The sequence below is a fragment of the Macaca thibetana genome, chromosome 3 (assembly GCF_024542745.1).
Source record: "Macaca thibetana thibetana isolate TM-01 chromosome 3, ASM2454274v1, whole genome shotgun sequence".
Lineage (NCBI taxonomy): Eukaryota > Metazoa > Chordata > Mammalia > Primates > Cercopithecidae > Macaca > Macaca thibetana.
The window spans coordinates 163,529,543-163,548,908 of NC_065580.1; the positions used below are offsets into that span (position 1 = coordinate 163,529,543).

Here is a 19,366-nt window from a genome sequence, read left to right on the forward strand (position 1 = left end):
GAAAAAAACCTGGAAAGTATAAAGGAAGTTCCATACCCACGTTCTCTTACCATTCCGATAGTGTTGAAACCAAGGCATTGTCACCCAGGCAGAATGCAGTGCTCCCAGCTCAGCTCGAAGACGCAGAGTGACATTGAAATCCATTGGGAAGCCTGCTGAGGGGCTGGCGGCAGTGAAGTCACACTCTGTTGCTGTGATCTGTGTACAATTCACCCCTATGGACATGATGTCGGTCATGAACCATTCACTATCGGTGCTGGGAAGGAAAAAAGGATTTCAATTCACAGAATTCCCTCTGCTTTATGTGTAACAGTTTCCCCAGAGCTTTTGTTCAAAACACAGGTTTATTGAGATACAATTTATATATACTCCACAGTTCCCCCCCACCCCTTTTTTTTTTTTTTTGAAATGGAGTTTTGCTGTGTCACCCAGGCTGGAGTGCAGTGGTGCGATCTCAGCTCACAGCAACCTCCACCTCCTGGGTTCAAGTGATTCTCGTGCCTCAGTCTCCCGAGTAGCAGGAACTACAGATGCAAGCCCCACACCCAGCTAATTTTTGTATTTTTAGTAGAGATGGGGTGTCACCATATCGGCCAGGCTGGTCTCCAACTCCTGACCTCAAGTGATCCACTGCCTTGGCCTCCCAAAGTGCTGGAATTACAGGCATGCACCATCATGCCTGGCTAATTTTTATAGTTTTAGTAGAGACGGGGTTTTACTATGTTGGCCAGGCTGGTCTCAAACTCCTGGCCTCATGTGATCCACCCGCCTTGGCCTCCCAAAGTGCTGAGATTATAAACATGAGCCACTGTGCCCAGTCGCTACTTTTATTTTTAATTTTTTTGTAGAGCTGGGGTCTCTCCATGTTGCCCAGGCTGGTCTTGAGCTCCTAGACTCAAGTAATCCTCCCTCCTTGGCCTCCCAAAGTTCTGGGATTACAGGCGTGATCCACGGTGCCCAGCTGTGGTTTTTAATTGGGTTATTTGTCTTTTAATTGTTGAATTGTAAGAGTTCGTTATCTATTCTGGATACAATTCCCTTGTCAGATATATGATTTGCAAGTATTTTCTCCCATTCCATCCCATAACTGATTTTAATTCTTCAAACTCAGTCTCTGTAGCCTATGTTTTGGGCATGGACCTGCATTAATACAAACTCCAGTCCTGCTTCCTGCTGGTGTGGAGTTTCTTTCCACCCCATAGCTGCCCATTTAAAGAGGATTTGTCTCACCCATATGAAAATCTTGCCAAATACATGGCCACACATCCTTGTGAATGACAGTGCCTTTCCCAGAGTTCCAATGCCACAGCCCCACACGGGACTCTAGTCCCCAGCTCTGACCTCTTTACCTTAGGTGACAGTCTTCAGAAAGGCCAAGGAGGTGGCTGCTGGGAGCCTGAGTAGGGGCTGTGGATAGTGTCCCTTCTAGGACAGCAACTATGGCCCAGAAAGCAAGGTCATGGGAGACAGGAGACGAGACTGGAGACCACTCCGTATCCCCACGGCCACCAGCTTTCACGTATCACACATGCTTCTAACTGTACCTCCAACCCTCTCCGAAATGCATCTTCCGTTTAAGTGGCAAGGGACAAGATGAAAGCCACTTCAAGATGCATGGCCAGGGCTTCCATGAAGACACTCGCAATAGATACCTACTACCCAGCTCCAGGGTGACAGACCCTAATGGGGAGAGGGATCGCAAACCATGAGCCTCACCTCCCAGGCGGGGGGTGAGGGGCGTGCCCTGGAAGAGGTGAGTGATTTCTTTTTGAAGGTAGACAGATACTTAAAGACCCTCTAACCACCCCACTCCTCCTCCTCCAAGAGCAACATGCACGGCTCTTCCTCCAATGCGGTGCGGGGCCTGCTCCTCCACACCCCTGCCAGTGCCGAGGCTCAGCCTGTCTCTGGGACTCAAGAGCTATGTCCAGCCTTTGTGAGGTCACTCACAAAAATGTTAAATAAGTCCATCCCCTTTGGCCCAGCAACCTCTCTTCTAGAAGTGTAAGAAAATAACCAGATATGATTCATGTTCGAGGATGTGACTTAGGACAGGCACCAACTGCCAACTGTCTACACCCATGAGTGGGGAAAAGTTAAATACAGCACATGTGATATGTCACATAATGAAACATACAATGTCCACACAGTAATAATTACATGAAAAAATGCTCACATTGAACTATGGCAAATTAAAATAAAAAAAGGAAAGAGACCCCAAAAGTGTGACCCCAGTTTGGTTTACACACACGCGCACACACACACATTTTCAAACAAGAGAATGAATTTAGAAAAAAAGTCTAAAATGAGAATTGTGGCTGGGTGCAGTGGCTCACACCTCTAATCCCAGCACTTTGGGAGGCCGAGGTGGGCAGATCACTTCAGGTCAGGAGTTCAAAAACAGCCTGGCTAACATAGTGAAACCACATCTCTACTAAACATACAAAAAAAATTAGCCAGGCATGGTGACGGACGCCTGTAATCCCAGCTACTCGGGAGGCTGAGGCAGGAGAATCACTTAAACCCAGGGGGCGGAGGTTTCAGTGAGCTGAGATTGCGCCACTGCACTCCAGCTTGGGCAATAGAGTAAGACTCTGTCTTAAATAAATAAATAAATAAATAAATAAGATAAAATAAAAAGTAAAAATGAGAATAGTGATTATTCTTAGAGTGTAGAACAACAGGTTACTTTAATTTTATTTTTTTCTACTTTTCTAGATTGTCCAGATTTTCTATAAAGCACACGGATTGCTACTAAAATCAGAAGAAAATGAAAAACAAATGTTTGAGAAGACAGGGCTGGGCAGGTCTGAGAGAGAGGCTGGCAGTAGACCAGGAGGCATGACCTGGGAAGGGCCTTGCTGCCCGACCGTCTGCATTTTCAAGGAAAACTAAAACCAGGATTGTTTTTTATTTTTCCTGTTATGTATTTTTTTTTTTTCTAAGTGAAAAAATCCAGATTTCATAACGCTGTTAACTAATTGAAGACAAAAAAATTAAACACTGGGAGCCAAATAGCCTGCAGCCACTGTCTGCTACCCATGATTTAGACTTGAGATTCTCCCACAAAGTGCTCCATGTAATTTCGGTCTTGCTACTCCGACTGTCAAAACACAAAGGCATCTTCATTTCTAATCATAGCAATGCTTTATTGTAGAGAAACAGGGTGGAAGTTTAAGTCTCACAAGCCTCAAAACTAATAAAAAGTCCCAAACACATGTTTGTATCTAAAACAAAGTATCTGAAAACAAATGCAAAGGTCCTCTTCCATTATCAAATCTACAAACTGAAAAAGAAAATCATCCTCAATTTCACCTTCTTCTAACAGGAACATTCACATGTATCCTAACCTATGTTTCTTTTACTAAACCAACCTCTACCCAGGCGCAGTGGCTCATGCCTGTAATCCCAGCACTTTGGGAGGCTAGGCGGGCAGATCACCTGAGGTCAGGAGTTCAAGACCAGCCTGGCCAACATGGTGAAACTCTGTCTCTACTAAAAATGTAAAAATCAGCCGGGCGTGGTGGCGGGTGCCTGTAATCTCAGCTACCCGGGAGTCTGAGGCAGGAGAATCGTTTGAACCCAGGAGGTGGAGGGTGCAGTGAGCCAAAAGTTGCAGTGAGCTGAGATCACGCCACTGCACTCCAGCCTGGATGACAGAGACTCTGTCTCTAAATAAATAAATTAATTAATTAATTTAAAAAAAATAAGAAATAAAATAAAACCAAACTTTATCCCTGAGAAAATATCTACAAAATGCTTTTTGAAAAGAAGATAAAGTAAAACAGGTTAGTTTATCATATGAAACGCTATCAAAGGTTTTTGTTTTTTTTTTTTTTAAATGCAGTAACATTTTCTTCTATTTTTAGAAGCATCTCCTCTGAAAACCAGCAAACATACTTCCCTGTTCAAGGCCAAGCAATGCTAAGCCCATCAATCAGCTGTCAAGGCTAAGTCAATACATCGGCTGTGACTCTCACAAGTTTCTTGTTTAGCCCTAGGGTATTATGTTTGCTGAATGCTGACATGACATGTGACCTGTGCGCTCACATCAAGCCCCGTTCTCAGAAAGGCACTTCATTTGATGCTCTGCAGTAGCTAACTTGAAATTCTTAATGCTCTTTGAATAGGGGTCTCACATTTTCATTTTGCACTGGGTTTTGCAAATTGTGTAGCCTGTTCTGGTGGATTGCTCCATTAATTACAGGTGACTTAATGTTGGTTATTTATAACTACTGGAAGAACAGATAAATGTGATTTAGAGATAACTCTCAAACCTCACTTTAGCACCTGTTTCTATTAAGCAAATACTGTTATAACAGACATTTAAAAACAAATAAGAAAGGCCAATGAGATGGCTCATTCCTGTAATCCCAGCACTTTGGGAGGTTGAGGTGGGTGGATCACTTGAGCCCAGGAGTTCGAGGCCAGCCTGGGCAACATGATGAAACTCCATCTCTTCAAAAAATTAAAAATTAGCTGGGTACAGTGGCGTGCGCCCATAGTCCCAGCTACTCGGCAGGCTGAAGTGGGAGGATCTCTTGAGCTCAGGAAGTTGAGGCTGCATTGAGCCATGATCATGCCACTGCACTCCAGCCTGGGGGACAGAATGAGACCTCATCTCAAAAAAAAAAAAAAAAAAAAGAGAATAAGAAGTTATCTGAACTGGGTGGGGTGGCGCACGCACACTTGTAATCCCAGCCACACAGAAGGCTGAGGCATGAGAATTGCTTGAACCTGGGAGGTGAAGGTTGTAGTCAGCCAAGACCGTGCCGCTGCACTCCAGCCTGGGCAACAGAGACTTTGTCTCAAAAACAACTGGAAACCTACTCTTCTAACAAATCAATTGCCTGTCATTTTTCCACATTACTTTTCTCTTCTTTTTTCTTTTTTTTTTTTTTTTTTTGAGACAGAGTCTCGCTCTGTCGCCCAGCCTGGAGTGCAGTGGCGTGATCTCAGCTCACTGCAAGCTCCGCCTCCCGGGTTTACGCCATTCTCCTGCCTCAGCCTCCCAAATAGCTGGGACTACAGGCACCCGCCACCACACCCAGCTAATTTTTTGTATTTTTAGTAGAGACAGGGTTTCACCGTGTTAGTCAGGATGGTCTCGATCTCCTGACCTCATGATCCGCCCGTCTCGGCCTCCCAAAGTGTTGGGATTATAGGTGTGAGCCACTGCGCCTGACCTACTTTTCTATTCTTTTTTTTTTTTTGAGATGAAGTCTTGCTCTGTCACCCAGGCTGGAGTGCAGTGGCCGGATCTCAGCTCACTGCAAGCTCCGCCTCCCGGGTTCACGCCATTCTCCTGCCTCAGCCTCCCGAGTAGCTGGGACTACAGGCGCCCGCCACCTTGCCCGGCTAGTTTTTTGTATTTTTTAGTAGAGACGGGGTTTCACCGTGTTAGCCAGGATGGTCTCGATCTTCTGACCTCGTGATCCGCCCGTCTCAGCCTCCCAAAGTGCTGGGATTACAGGCTTGAGCCACCGCGCCCGGCCTTACTTTTCTATTCTTTTACAGGTGTAAGCCACCGTGATTGACCCCTTTCTATTCTTGACAATAAATACACATCACTTGCAACTTTTCAGTATAAAGTAAATAAAAAAAATTTTTTTAAGTAACAAAAATAAGAAATAACAAATACAAATACATGCCAAAGTTTACGGAGTTGCAATTTCTGACAGATGACATCTAATTATCCTTTCTAGTGGCTGTCTGTGGTTTAGTGTTCAAGCGTAAGTTAGCAGGCTACAATTTGTCACTTTCCTACTGATGGATATGAATATACACTTCCATGTATCTCTTCATGATTATAGTTTTTGTCTCTCTTTTTTTTGATGGGGGTTGAATTATCTGTGTAGGATAAAACTACTATGAAGGTTGGGCATGGTGGCTCACACCTGCAATCCCAGCACTTTGGGAGGCCCAGGCGGGCAGATCACTTGAGGCCAGGAATTTGAGATAAGCCTGGCCAACATGGCAAAACCCCATCTCTACTAAAAATATACGTATTAGCCAGCCGTGGTAGCTCATGCCTGTAGTCTCAGCTACTCAGGAGGCATGAGAATCACTGGAACCCAGGAGGCGGAAGTTGCAGTGAGCTGAGATCATGCCATTGCACTCCAGTCTGGGCGATAGAGGGAAACTCTGTTTCAAAACAACAGACAGACAGACACACACACACACACACACACATTGGAAAACTACTATGGACATTTCCACGACTTCAAATGTCTGGTAGAATTACTCTCTGAAAGGGCTATGCTAATTGATACTGCAAACAGCATCAGGTGAAGACATATGAACCAATCCCATCTCCCAGGCACTGGACATCATCATGTCTTTACATTTGGTTTACCGAATAGTACAAAATGGCTTAGCCAAAAACTTCCCCTTACTCTTCAATTAATCTACTTAACAATGTAAACAAAAAATAACATAGGATGTGGACTTTGCCCTCTTTCTATATGTATTTATATTGCAAATCAAGTGATGGCCAATTCTGCAAAAGCTTGAAGAGGCAAGAGACAGATGAAGGAGCCAGGATAATACACAAAATGGAAAACCACTTGAGAAACTGAGAATTCATTGTAATTAACAAAACAAATTTCTGATCAGGCCATATTTGGTCTATAAGGTTAAATCAATCTGATTTTTAAGCCCGAAGATGAAGACTAAAAGCTGCCTCCTGCTCTTCCATGGCGGAAGCCTACTTTTACAACCCTTCTCCCGAAACCAGCAAAAGAATAAACTTTCCACCAAAGCAAGAACCTGTGTGGTTAGACAGCAGAATCCTGACCGCCAGTGTCGTTTAAGCCTTCAGACGAGTGGGAGGTTGTGAAACCTCTGTCCTCAGAGATTTTACAAGCTCCAAGAAAGATGTGCTTCCCACGGGTTTGATAACAAACCCTGCAAAGAGGCAGGAACTAGTATGTGGCCCTAGGGTTCCCCACGACGCCCCCACAGCTCCCAGCAAGGATCCAACAGAAATACCGGCTTACTATTTAAACTGCACTCGGTAGACAACAGGCCTTGTGCTATTGCTCAGGGCCACCGGCTCCCAACTCAGGACCTGCTCTGCGTTGTACAGGCGAATCTTCGGGTGCTGAGGCGTGGGCAGCTGGGAAAGAGGGTCTTTAAGGGGACAGAGAAAAAGAAGAGGGGGGAGGAGAGGAGAGAGAGGGAAATAATTACAAAAATGTTTCAATGCACATTACCTAAGTCATTCATAAACTCAGTTTTTGTCAGAGTGCAGAAATGGCATTACCAGGTCCCCCTGGGCATGGTCCCAAGCCTCCGACTTTTGGCTACAAAGATGGCCCTACTGGTACAGGCAGCGCAAAAAGAAAAGAGGCGCCTGGGGCAACCTTTCCACCTGTGGGTCCCAGTTGTTACGAACAGGTCCTGGACCCTGGAGTCTGGCCGGACTGGGGTCCCAGTTCTACTATTAGTAAATGCATTGGGCTCGGGACAGGTCACTTCACCTGTCTCAGCTTGAGTTTCTTTTTCAGGAATAAGGGGTCAATAATGATACACCCAGAGGGCGGTGGGGAAGATTAAAGTGGTGGTCATGTGACACGCATTAGCTTCAGATTTAGTACCAACGGAGTGTCTGGCAAATGTGCACAAATACGTGCACACATGCACGCACTACACACGCACAAACACCCTAAATCAGGTACGCAAAGCCCAAGCTGCAGGGGAGGGCAAGGAACGCCGATTTCTGGCCACCATCAGAGTTGCTGTGTTTCTCAAGGACCCCCAGCATCACAATCATTGGGGTGCTGCGCTGGTTAAAATGCAGGTCCCCAGGCCCCACCCCAGGCCAGGAAATCTGCATTTTAAACAAGCTTTCCAGCTACTTCTCATGCACATGAAAGTTAGAGGACAATATGGCAGAGCATGGTGGCTCACACCTGTAATCCCAGCACTGTGGGAGGCCGAGGAAGGCAGATCACTTGAGGTCAGGAGTTCGAGACCAGTGTGGTTAACATGGCAAAACCCTGTCTCTACTAAAAATATAAAAGTTAGCCAGGTGCGGTGGTGAGTGCCTGTACTCCCAGCTACTCCGGAGGCTGAGGCAGGAGAATCGCTTGAACCCAGGAGGCAGAGGTTGCAGGGAGCCGAGATCACGCCACTGCACTCCAGGCTGGGCAACACAGTGAGACTCCGTCTCAAAAAAAAAAAAAAAAAAAAGGTTAGGGGACAATAAACAGAGAAAGAATATACTCCCCTGGAAACACCACCAATTTCAGAATCCCCCTCTCTGGGGTGACCTAGAGGAAACAAGCTCAACCTCTCCCTTCCCCAGGCAGGTACTTCACAGGGAGCCTTTTGTCTTAGAAAGAAAACATGATCAGGATAAGACTTTTGACCAAAAAGATTAATAAGAAACGCCCAGAAGGTGGACGAAAGGTTTGAAAAACATGCTGTTTCAAAATCCAAAGGAGGAAATTCAAGCCACGCATTTTCGGTAAATGCACCCAACCTCAAAGAGACCAGCTGACAGCCTGACCACTGGCTCTTCTTCTGAAAGATGAATTGCCAAGTCCGCGGCCATTTGTTTAGTTATAGGGTGCCCCTCCCCTCCACACCTATGAGCTCTGGGTGACCTTCATCCAACCAGCTGACAATACTCCTCCTGACACACAGCAGGCCTCACGACATCCTGGGCCGAAGACAGACAGGTAAAGCTGCCTGGTGGGAGGCAGGCCCAATGGGTGTGCTGTGGCTGCTATGACCTAGGAATCCCCAAAGCCAGCGGGGACTGGATGCTTGCTTCCAGAGAGGGGTTGTGGCAGGTCAGTGCTCCCCACAGTTACACAGACAGTCCTGCATGACAGTCACACAGACAGACCTGAATAGCACCCTAACTACACAGAGAAATTTCCACAACGGTGCCTTCACAGTAAGCTAATAATTAAGCCCAGGGAAACTGATGCCCAGACATCAAACCCAGAGATGAAACACAGCTCCTACACAGGCTTCTCCCAAAATTGGAGCAAGTCAAGATAACAGAGGCAGCTGTTTGAATAGATTTATTGGAGAGTCTAAGGCAGCTCTCCGGACCAAACTGTAAATGAGGTAAGATAGAAATAAACACACCTGGCCAGGCACAGTGGCTCACGCCTGTAATCCCAGCACTTTGGGACGTCAGGTGGCGGATCACCTGAGGTCAGTTCAAGGCCAGCCTGGTCAACATGGTGAAACCCCGTCTCTACTAAAAATAGAAAAATTAGCCAGGCGTGGTGGCGCACACCTGTAGTCCCAGCTACTTGGGAGGCGGAGGCAGGAGAATCGCTTGAACCCGGGAGGTGGAGGTTGCAGCAAGTGTGCCACTGCACTCCAGCCTGGGCGACAGAGTGGCACTCTGTCTCAAAAATAAATAAATAAACCAACACTCTGGTACCACAGTCCTCGTTAAATAGAATTTAGGAGGCAGGCCTTGAAGGTACCGGGGCTCTCACACCTTGATTAGACTTAGAAAGCACTTTTTTGGCCCTGACTTTCTAGTTGAAACAAAATTAGTTACCCATAGACTTTGGCAAGTGCAATACCGCACATAGGCACATAACCCAAACCTATGCAAGCACGAAGAAAATCAAACACTTTGAGTTGGTCTGGTGGAATTATCTCTGACCTTCCCGTTACAGCAATAAACTCTCTTTTTCCCTAGTTTGTCTGCTTCTTGTTATTGGGCCACTAGAAAACACAGCTGGACCCAGCTCTTTCCGGGAACAGGGTGAGTGCCTGCTTAGGGCTGGGCATTCAAAGAATCTGACGACAACTTTTATTTCCTGTATTAAGGTTCCTCTTACCGCAGTAACACATTACCACTAACCTAGTGACTCCACACAATCCAGATTTAGCTGGGCGTGGTGGTGCGCACCTGTAGTTCCAGCTGCTCAAGGGGCTGAGGTGGGAGGATCACTGGGGCCCAGGAGTTCGAGGCTATAGTGTATGCACTATGATCATGCCTGTGAATAGCCACTGCACTCTAGCCTGGCCAACACAGCGAGACGCCCCCCATCTCTAAAAATAAATAAATAAATAAAAATCAAATCTAAATTTGGCCATTCTTGGTATGTCTCCAAAGTTAGCTGTGCTGAGCATAAATTTTAGATTATAAGTTATGAGTTTTAAAAATACAACATGTAAAAAGTTACTCTAATTGGATGGGCATGGTAGCTCATGCCTGTAATCCTGGCACTTTGGGAGGCTGAGGCAGGCAGATTACCTGAGTTCGGGAGTTCGAGACCAGCCTGGCCAACATGGCAAAACCCCGTCTCTACTAAAAATACAACAATTAGCCAGGCATGGTGGTGCACATCTGCAATTCCAGCTACTTGGGAGGCTGAAGCACAAGAATCATTTGAAACCGGCAGGCGGAGGTTGCAATGAGCTGAGATCACACCACTGCACTCCAGCGTGGGCCACAGAGCAAGACTCCATCTCAAAAAAAAAAAAAAAAAGATGTTGTTGTAGGCCAGCTGCAGTGGCTCACGCCTGTAATCTCAGCACTTTGAGAGGCCGAGGTGGGTGCATCACGAGGTCAGGAGTTCAAGACAAGCCTGGCCAAGATGGTGAAAACCCATCTCTAATAAAAATACAAAAATTAGCCAGCCATGGTGGTGGGTGCCTGTAGTCCAAGCTACTCGGGAGGCTGAGGCAGAGAATTTACTTGAACCTGGGAGGTGGAGGCTGCAGTGAGCTGAGATCACACCACCGCACTCCAGCTTGGGTGACAGAGAGACTCCGTCTAAAAAAAAAAAAAAAAAATATTGTAATTAAGACAATGAACTTGCTGAATCTTCTTGCCTGTTGAGAAACTTCCTGAATAATACATCTGTAATATATCTGTAACTGCTTTTAATAAGCTTAAACTTCCCTGAAGGCAAGGAAATTATTGGTATGTTCTCCCACAAAATGTACCCTACTACCAACGAGAAAAATGAAGCTTATTGAACTGGACTAATGCGTTCATGGTCGAACCCCAAGTCTTACAATACAGTAGAGAACAATTCTTCTTATTCCTGAGAGGAAATTCTTTAAAGAAGGAAATACACGTGCTTATAGAGGGCATTTTCACTCAACTGTGAAAATTTCATTTTCAAAACCTCAGCTTAGGAAAGCAAGGGGCATGTGCGAGAGCAAGAGGAAAAAATAACTACACATTTTCACATATAAGCATGACCTGAGCACTCTCCCTAGGCAGAGTCTCAAATGCCATATCTAATTGAGAAATCAGCCATTTAATCCAACTTCTATAACCACCTGAGTGCATACTGTCTAGTTCTTTACAGAAAAATCTGCCAATTCCTGGCATAGAGGGTAGAGTTCAAACTTGAGTAAGTTGAAAATCCTTCAAGATCTTATCTCAAACAGACTAATCATCACCACTCCCTAAAATACCATACACTCTCTCCTATTTTATTTTGGACCTACATAATTTTGCATATTTTATTTCTTCTTCTTTTTTTCTTTTGAGATGGAGTCTCGCTCTGTCCCCCAGGCTGGAGTGCAGTGTTGCAGTGGCGTCATCTCGGCTCACTACAACCTCAGCCTCCCGGGTTCAAGAGGTTCCCCTGCCTTGGCCTCCCAAAGTGCTGGGATTACAGACATGAGCAACTGCACCCAGCCTCTTCTACTTCTTTTTTTTTTTTTTTTTTGAGATAGAGTCTTGCTCGGTCACCCAGGTTAGAGTGCTGTGGCGCAATCTCGGCTCACAGTAACCTCCACCTCCTGGGTTCAAGCGATTCTCCTGCCTCAGCCTCCCGAGTAGCTGGGATTACAGGCGCCCGCCACCACGCCCAGTTAATTTTTGTATTTTTAGTAGAGACAGGGTTTCACCATCTTGGCCAGGCTGGTCTCGAACTCCTGACCTTGTGATCCACCTGCCTCGGCCTCCCAAAGTACTGGGATTACAGGTATGAGCCACCACGCCTGGCCTTTTCCTCTCTTCTTTAATCTGAAACTCCATGCTTCAAAACCCAGCTCAGTTTGTTCTTCCTCTATTGGACTTTCCTCAACTCTTCCTGACAAATAGTGTCCTATAACATTTAAAAATATTTCTATTCTAGTACTTTTGAAAAATCATGGCATACAGTACATGTGTATCTATTATAGTATGTATGATAATACAGACATTCTGGCAATGTCTCTAAGTAGACTATTCTCTACATTGACTGTCTTAATCATTTTTATACACTCAGGGCTAAACAGTAGGACCATTTAACAACGAGTAAAGAGGTGAATGAACAAACTCTGCCTTCTTGACCCATCCCACCACCTTTGATCTATCTAAGATCCAGGCATTTCAGACATTATGCATATTTAAGAATAGGAGGGGCTGGGTGCGGTAGCTCATGCCTGTAATCCCAGCATTTTGGGAGGTTGAGGCAGGTGGATCACTCGAGGTCAGGAGTTCGAGACCAGCCTGACCAACGTGGTGAAACCCGACTCCACTAAAAATACAAAAATTAGCTGGGTGTGGTGGCGCACAACTGTAATCACGGTGACTTGGGAGACTGAGGCAGGAGAATCGCTTGAACCTGGGAGGCGGAGGTTGCAGTGAGCCGAGACCATGCCACTGCACTCCAGCCTAGGCAACAAGAGCAAAACTCCATATCAAAAAACAAACAAAAAAATAGGAGGATATCCTGGGTCTTAACAGCATAGTTTGATTAACATAAACCACACACAGATAATAAAATATAATTAACATTAATCATTTAATCTTGACAATTAAGGACTGACCCTTTAGGATCTTTCTATGGGGAGTACATTATGATGAAAATCAATTAGGTGAACATCATTGATCCCACCTCCATCACCTTACAGATGAGAAGTAAAAAAGCATTTTCTGATTCCTCAGCCATAACCAGGAAATTGTTCTCTTCAAGAAATACTAGGCCAGGCATGGTAGCTCACGCCTGTAATCCCAACACTTTGGGAGGCCGAGGCCAGGGTGATCACTTGAGGTCAGAAGTTCGAGACCAGCTTGGCCAACATGGTGAAACCCCGTCCCTACTAAAAATATAAAAATTAGCAAGGCATGGTGGCAGGTGCCTATAGTCCCAGCTACTTGGGAGGTTGAGGCAGGAGAATCGCTTGAACCTGGGAGGCAGAGGTTGCAGTGAGCCAAGATCGTGCCACTGCATTCCAGCCTGGGCGACAAAGAGAGACTCCGTCCCAAAAACAACAACAGCAACAAAAACTGGACATCAAGTTATTGACCTAGATTATTTGGCTCTTCCTATCAAGAACGGTTTGCCTTTCTAGGGAGTAAAATGGAGATATAACCTAGTTTCAAAGAATGGCTGAGAAAATTAAGAGGGGTAATGTATATAAAGCACTTGGCATCTCGTCTGACCAATAAATGTTACTATCATGATCATTTATAAAGGTGGCAAAAGCATTCCAACTACGTGATATTTTCACTTGCTGAGATTACGAACACTCGGGATCGTACCCAGTGGACATTCATATGCAATGGTTTTTAAGTTGCTAGGGACTTACACTGTCTTTCTCGGTGGCCTCTAAGCATATGAGAAGCTTTGGCTGTTCAAGTCAGCAAATAATGATAAAAAATTCTGTGGTACAGTACATACCCAATCCCCTGAAAAAGTCTGCAGCAGTTGCTACAATTACAAATAGAAGCCTTAATTCCTCAACACTCAGGTAACTAGCTGAACAGTCAGTTGACTTACCGCACTTGTGCTGTTGGTTACATTTTTCTACCTACAGCAAATGGCCACTACTTAACAGGGCATTGCTACAAATTGCCTCAGGTCCCATATTTTATATATTCTACCCTTATACAACTCTAAGGGATAGATACTATGTCTCCCTTTAAAAAATTTGCTTCCAGTGCCAGGCTGGGGCTTCACATCTACAATCCTAGCACTTTGGGAGGCTGAGGCGGGTGGATCTCTTGACCCTAGGAGTTCAAGACCCGCCTGGGAAACACCGTGAAACCCCATCTCTACAAAAAATACAAAAATTAGCCAGGTATGATGGCGTGCACCTGTAGTCCCAGCTACTCAGAAGGCTGAGGTGGGAGGAAGGCTCGAGCCCGAGAGGTTGAGGCTGCAGTGAGCTGTGATCATGCCACTGCACTGCAGCCTGAGCGATGGAGATACTATCTCAAAAAAAAAAAAAAAAAAGTTTCCAACATTTTTTTTTTCTCTGACCATAAAAGCAATTTCAAAATTACACTGGTAAGTTATGGGAAAGTGTGAAAACCTTTCTACCACCCATTTGCCATATAATCATTGTGAATATTTTCACTTTGTCTTTTCACTAAAAAAGGGTTTCTCTTGAAAATATCCATTAGGTTTATTTTTAAGCTGTTTAATATGAAAATGCTCAAATAGTTGCAAAATAGAGATTAAAGCACCACTACTTTTCTTTTCTTTTTTCTCTTTTTTGAGACAGTCTCTCGCTCTGCCGCCCAGGCTAGAGTGCAGTTGCCTGATCTCGGGTTACTGCAACCTCTGTCTCCCAGGTTCAAGCGACTCTCCTGCCTCAGCCTCCCAAGCAGCTGGAATTACAGGCGCCGACTACCATGCCCGGGTAATTTTTGTAGTTTCCGTAAAGACGGGGTTGTCAACATGTTGGCCAGGCTGGTCTCATCTGGAATTTCTGACCTCAGGTGATCCACTCACCTCTGCCTCCCAAAGGTGCTGGCGACCCTCGCTTGCTCTCAGCGCCTCCTCGGCCTCAGCGCCTACTCTGGCCGCGCTTGAGGAGCCCTTCAGCCCACTGCTGCACTGTGGGAGCTCCCCTCTGGGCTGGCCGAGGCGGGAGAGGGCTCCCTCTGCTTGCCAGGAGGTGTGGAGGGAGAGGCGCGGGCCGGAACCGAGGCGCGCAAGGCGCTCCCGGGCCAGCGCGAGTTCCGGGTAGGCGTGAGCTCGCCGGGTCGCACTTGGAGCAGCCGCTGGCGCTGCCGGCCCTGGGCAGTGAGGGGCTTAGCACCCGGGCCAGCAGCTGTGGAGGGTGCGCCAAGTCCCCCAGCAGTGCCAGCCCGTTGGCGCTGCGCTGAAAATCTCGTCGGGCCTCAGCTGCCTCGCCCCGCGCGAGGCAGGGCTCGGGACCTGCAGCCTGCCATGCCCGGGCCTCCCCGACGCCGCGGGCTCCTGCCCGGCCAAGCCTCCCGGAAGAGCGCTGTACCTGCTCTGTGGCGCCCCGTCCCATCAACCGCTCAAGGGCTGAGGAGTGGGGGTGCACGGCACAGGACTGGCAGGCAGCTCCGCCCGTGGCCCTGGAGCGGGATCCACTAGGTGAAGCCAGCTGCGCTCCTGGGTTTACTGCGGACTTGGAGAACCTTTATGTCTAGCTAAAGGGATTGTAAATACACCAATCAGCACTCTGTCTAGCTCAAGGTTTGTAAATGCACCAATCAGTGCTCTGTATCTAGCTAATCTAGTGGGGACTTGGAGAACTTTTCTGTCTAGCACTGTCTAAAGGATTGTAAACACACCAGTCACCACTCTGTGTCTAGCTCAAGGATTGTAAACACACCAATCAGCACCCTGTGTCTAGCTCAAGGTTTGTAAATACACCAATCAGTCCTCTGCAGCTAATCTAGTGGGGACTTGGAGAACCCTTATGTCCAGCTAAAAGATTATAAATACACCAATCAGCACTCTGTCTAGCTCAAGGTTTGTAAACACAACAATCAGCATCCTGTGTCTAGCTCAAGGTTTGTAAACACACCAATCAGTGCTCTGTGTCTAGTTAATCTGGTGAGGACTTGGACAACTTTTAAGTCTAGCTAGAGGATTGTAAATGCACCAATCAGCACTCTGTGTCTAGCTCAGGGATTGTAAACACACCAATCAGCCCCCTGTCAAAACGAACCAATGAGCTCTCTGTAAAACGTACCAATCAGCACTCTGTAAAATGGACCAATCAGCAGGATGTGGGTGGGGCCAGATAAGGGAATAAAAGCAGACTGTCCCAGTCTGCAGCAGCAACTTGGTTGGGTTCTGGTCCACAGTATGGAAGGTTTATTCTTTTGTTTTTTGCAATAAATCTTGCTATCGTTTATTCCTTGGGTTCATGCCGCTTTTATGAGCTATAACACTCACCCTGAAGGTCTGCAGCTTCATTCCTGAGGGCAGCAAGACCACGAACCCAGTGGGAGGAATGAACAACTCGGGATGTGCCACCTTAAGAGCTGTAACGCTCACCAGGAAGGTCTATAGCTTCACTCCTAAAGTCAGTGAGACCACGAACCCACCAGAAGGAAGAAACTCCAAACATGTGCGAACATGAGAAGGAACAAACTCCAGACACTGTCTTTAAGAACTGTAACACTTGCTGCAAGGGTCTGCGACTTCATTCTTGAAGTCAGGGAGCCCAAGAACCTACCAATTCTGGACACAGTGGGATTACAGGTGTGACCCACTATGCCCAGCTGCTACCACTTTTCAAAGGAGTGACAGAGCCAGTTTTCTTTTGTTTGTTTTTGGGTTTTTTTTGAGATGCAGTCTTGCTTTTGTTGCGCAGGCTGGAGTGCAGTGGCGTGATCTCAGCTTACTGCACCTCTGCCTCTTGAGTTCAAGTGATTCTCCTGCCTCAGCCTCCCAAGTAGCTAGGACATAGGTGTGTACCAGCACACCCCGCTAATGTTTGTATTTTCAGTAGAGATGGGGTTTCATCATGTTGATCAGCCTGGTCTTGAACTCCTGACTTCAGGTGACCCACCCGCCTTGTCCTCCCAGTGCTGGGATTACAGGTGTGAGCCACCGAGCCCGGCTCATTTTTTTTTTTTTTTTTTTGGCAATATCTCACACAGACCAAAACTTTTGTAGAATACAATAAAAGTTAATCGTTAGCAAGATGGACAGGCACCTGGATGTTGTGGCAACGTCAAACTATAAAGTTTCTAAATGTATCGTTCAACCTCTGGACTCATTACAGGTAAGTCACAAACAGTCCACAGATCACCACTAGTCACTCCTCTCTGGTATGAAGTCACTTGCCTGCTCATCTCACACTAGGGCAATCATCAACTCTCATTAGGAGGCCTAGGGAGGGGGCACACACAGATTGCTCTAAACTTGAAGCTGAGTGGAAGTGGAGTCAGGATTTGAACCCATCTATCTGACTGCCATGGAAAAGCAGTTAATAATTTCCTCGAATGCAAGGCACCCCAGATCAAGGCGATACGGAACTTAACGGACCTTTGCAAGGAATGCCAGTAGAAGAAACAAACCCCCAACACAACGTTATCGAATGGGAAGAATCTTCTAAGTTCTCAAGACTAAGGGCTGTCCAACCTATGATATCACTCTCCCCACGGGAAAGAACCCAGCAAAACAAATGCAGATACATACACAAGAATGTTCTAACCACACATTTGTCATTAAGGTCTTTCGCCCTTTTTCTTTTTTTTTCTTTTTCTGAGACACAGTCTTGCTCTGTCGCCCAGGCGGGAGTGTGGTGGCGAGATCTTGGCTAACTGCAACCTCTGCCTCTCGGGTTTTAGCGATTCTCCTGCCTCAGCCTCCTGAGTAGCTGGGATTACAGGGAGGCGCTACGATGCCCAGCTAAGTATTTTTAGTAGCGGGCGGGGGGGGGGGGGGGTGGGGGGGGGGGGGGGGGTCACCATGTTGGTCAAGCTGGTCTCGAACTCCTGACCTCATGATCCTGCCTCAGCCTCCCAAAGTGCTGGGATTACAGGCGGGAGCCACCATGCCCGGCCGCCTTTTGGTTTTTATGTTTGGCTTATAAGCGTGGTTAGTTGGTGTCAGAGGTTAAGGAGGCTGCCAGGTAAGAAGCTCTCTGGGTGGATACAGAACCGGTTTTAAAAGCCTGGCTCAGCTGGGCACGGTGCCTCAAACCTGTAATCCCAGTGCTTTCAGATGCCGAGGCGGCAGATTGCTGGAGTCCAGGAGTTCAAGACCAGCCTGGGCAACGTAGCGAGACCTCCTCTCTACAAAAAATACAAAAATTGGCCGGACGTGGCCAATAATCCCACCACCTCGGGAGGCTGAGGTGGGAGGATCGCTTGAGCACGGGAGGCGGAGGCTGCAGTAGCTGAGATGCTGCCAATGCACTGCAGCCTGGACGACAGAGCCACACCCTGTCTCAAACAATAATTAATTAAATAAATGAATGAATGAATGCCTGGCTCAGTTGACACTTTTCTTCTTCCGCCCCAACACTGAAGGGACCCGGACAGTTCTGAGTCCTGCCTGAATGCTGCTGCCCCATCTCTGTGACCGCTGGAACTGTCTGGATTTCACACCCAGTGTCAAATATGCCCTAGGCCAAAGTCGGAATTGTGTCTGCGTCACCTGTCCAAGACCTGGGCCCTGCTCCACCGCTGCTTCTACAAAGGGACTCAGTCTAGCTTCCAGCCAGGCCTTCGGGAGGCACTCCAGGTGGGGACTAAGCGCGGTCTGGCCAGGCTGCAGAACCCGTGGCCAGCAGAGGCAGCCTCTGCCCAAGCCCCGGATTCAATGTGCTGCTGCTGTTCATTCCGAGAAATTCGGAGACTGTGGCTACGCTGGCTTTCCCGGCTCGCCGCCGGTGGCGGAGGTGGCACAGCCGAGGGTGCTGGCTTCACGGAGGGGCAGCGAGTGTCCCCTCCCGGAGAGGGGTGTCCCGGCGGCCAGGACGCCAGGAGGGGTGCCCTACCGTCTTCCAGCTCCTGCCCAGCTCCTGTCCGGAACTCCTGGCCGCCCACCCCAGCCCCGCTGCGGGCTCCCCGCGGGCCTCTCTAGCCCTGGGCACCCCGCAGTTTCCCACCCGATCTGAGCACCCCGCAGATCCCACCCACCCGGAGCACCCCACAGATTCCCACCCAATCTGAGCACCCCGCAGATTTCCCCCATCCCCCGATCCGGGAGTCCCCCAGCCCCCACATGCTGCGGCTGCGCCCGCGTCCCGCCGCGAAGGCCCAGGCCCGGCTGACCTGACGGGGGCGCGGCGGCGGCGGCGGCGAAGACTCCGAGCAGCAGCGGCCACAGCCGCGTCGGTCGCATGGCCCCGGGCGCTCGGCGGCGGCTCAGGTCGCGGCCGGGGCCCCGCTTGGGGTCCGCGGAGCCGCTCACGTCGCCGCCGGGACCGCCATGGCGAGCGCAGGGCGCGCAGGGCCCGCCTCTTCCCGAGCGGCGGCGGGGCGTCCAGGCGGAGGGGACCCTGCTCGGCCGCCAGCGCCCCGCCCCGCCCCCGCCCCGTCCCGCCCCCACGCGGGACTTTCCCGCTCCGGGAACCGCGGCCCGGGGGGCCTCTGCGGCGGCAGCGCTGGGACCCCACGCAGCCGGCCTACTGGAGCGCGGAGCCTCCCGGAACGTCCTGGAGACTGGAGCCCCGCGGGACGCCCACCTTCGGGGGCCGCGATCCTTCCAGAAGGGCC

General features: G+C 48.2%; 1 protein-coding gene across 1 annotated transcript in view; it reads right to left on the reverse strand.

Annotated features, from left to right (window-relative positions):
• The window catches only part of IFNGR2 (interferon gamma receptor 2), a 36,655-nt gene extending 17,519 nt beyond the window's left edge, over positions 1 to 19,136 (reverse strand). Inside the window, exons 1-3 of the mRNA XM_050785998.1 lie at positions 18,923 to 19,136; positions 6,999 to 7,131; positions 51 to 256 (exon numbers count right to left, since the gene is read on the reverse strand). Coding sequence (XP_050641955.1) covers positions 51 to 256; positions 6,999 to 7,131; positions 18,923 to 18,992 — 409 coding nt within the window. The 5' untranslated portion in view covers positions 18,993 to 19,136. The remainder of the gene's footprint in view (positions 1 to 50; positions 257 to 6,998; positions 7,132 to 18,922) is intronic.
• Between the last annotated feature and the right edge of the window lie 230 nt (positions 19,137 to 19,366).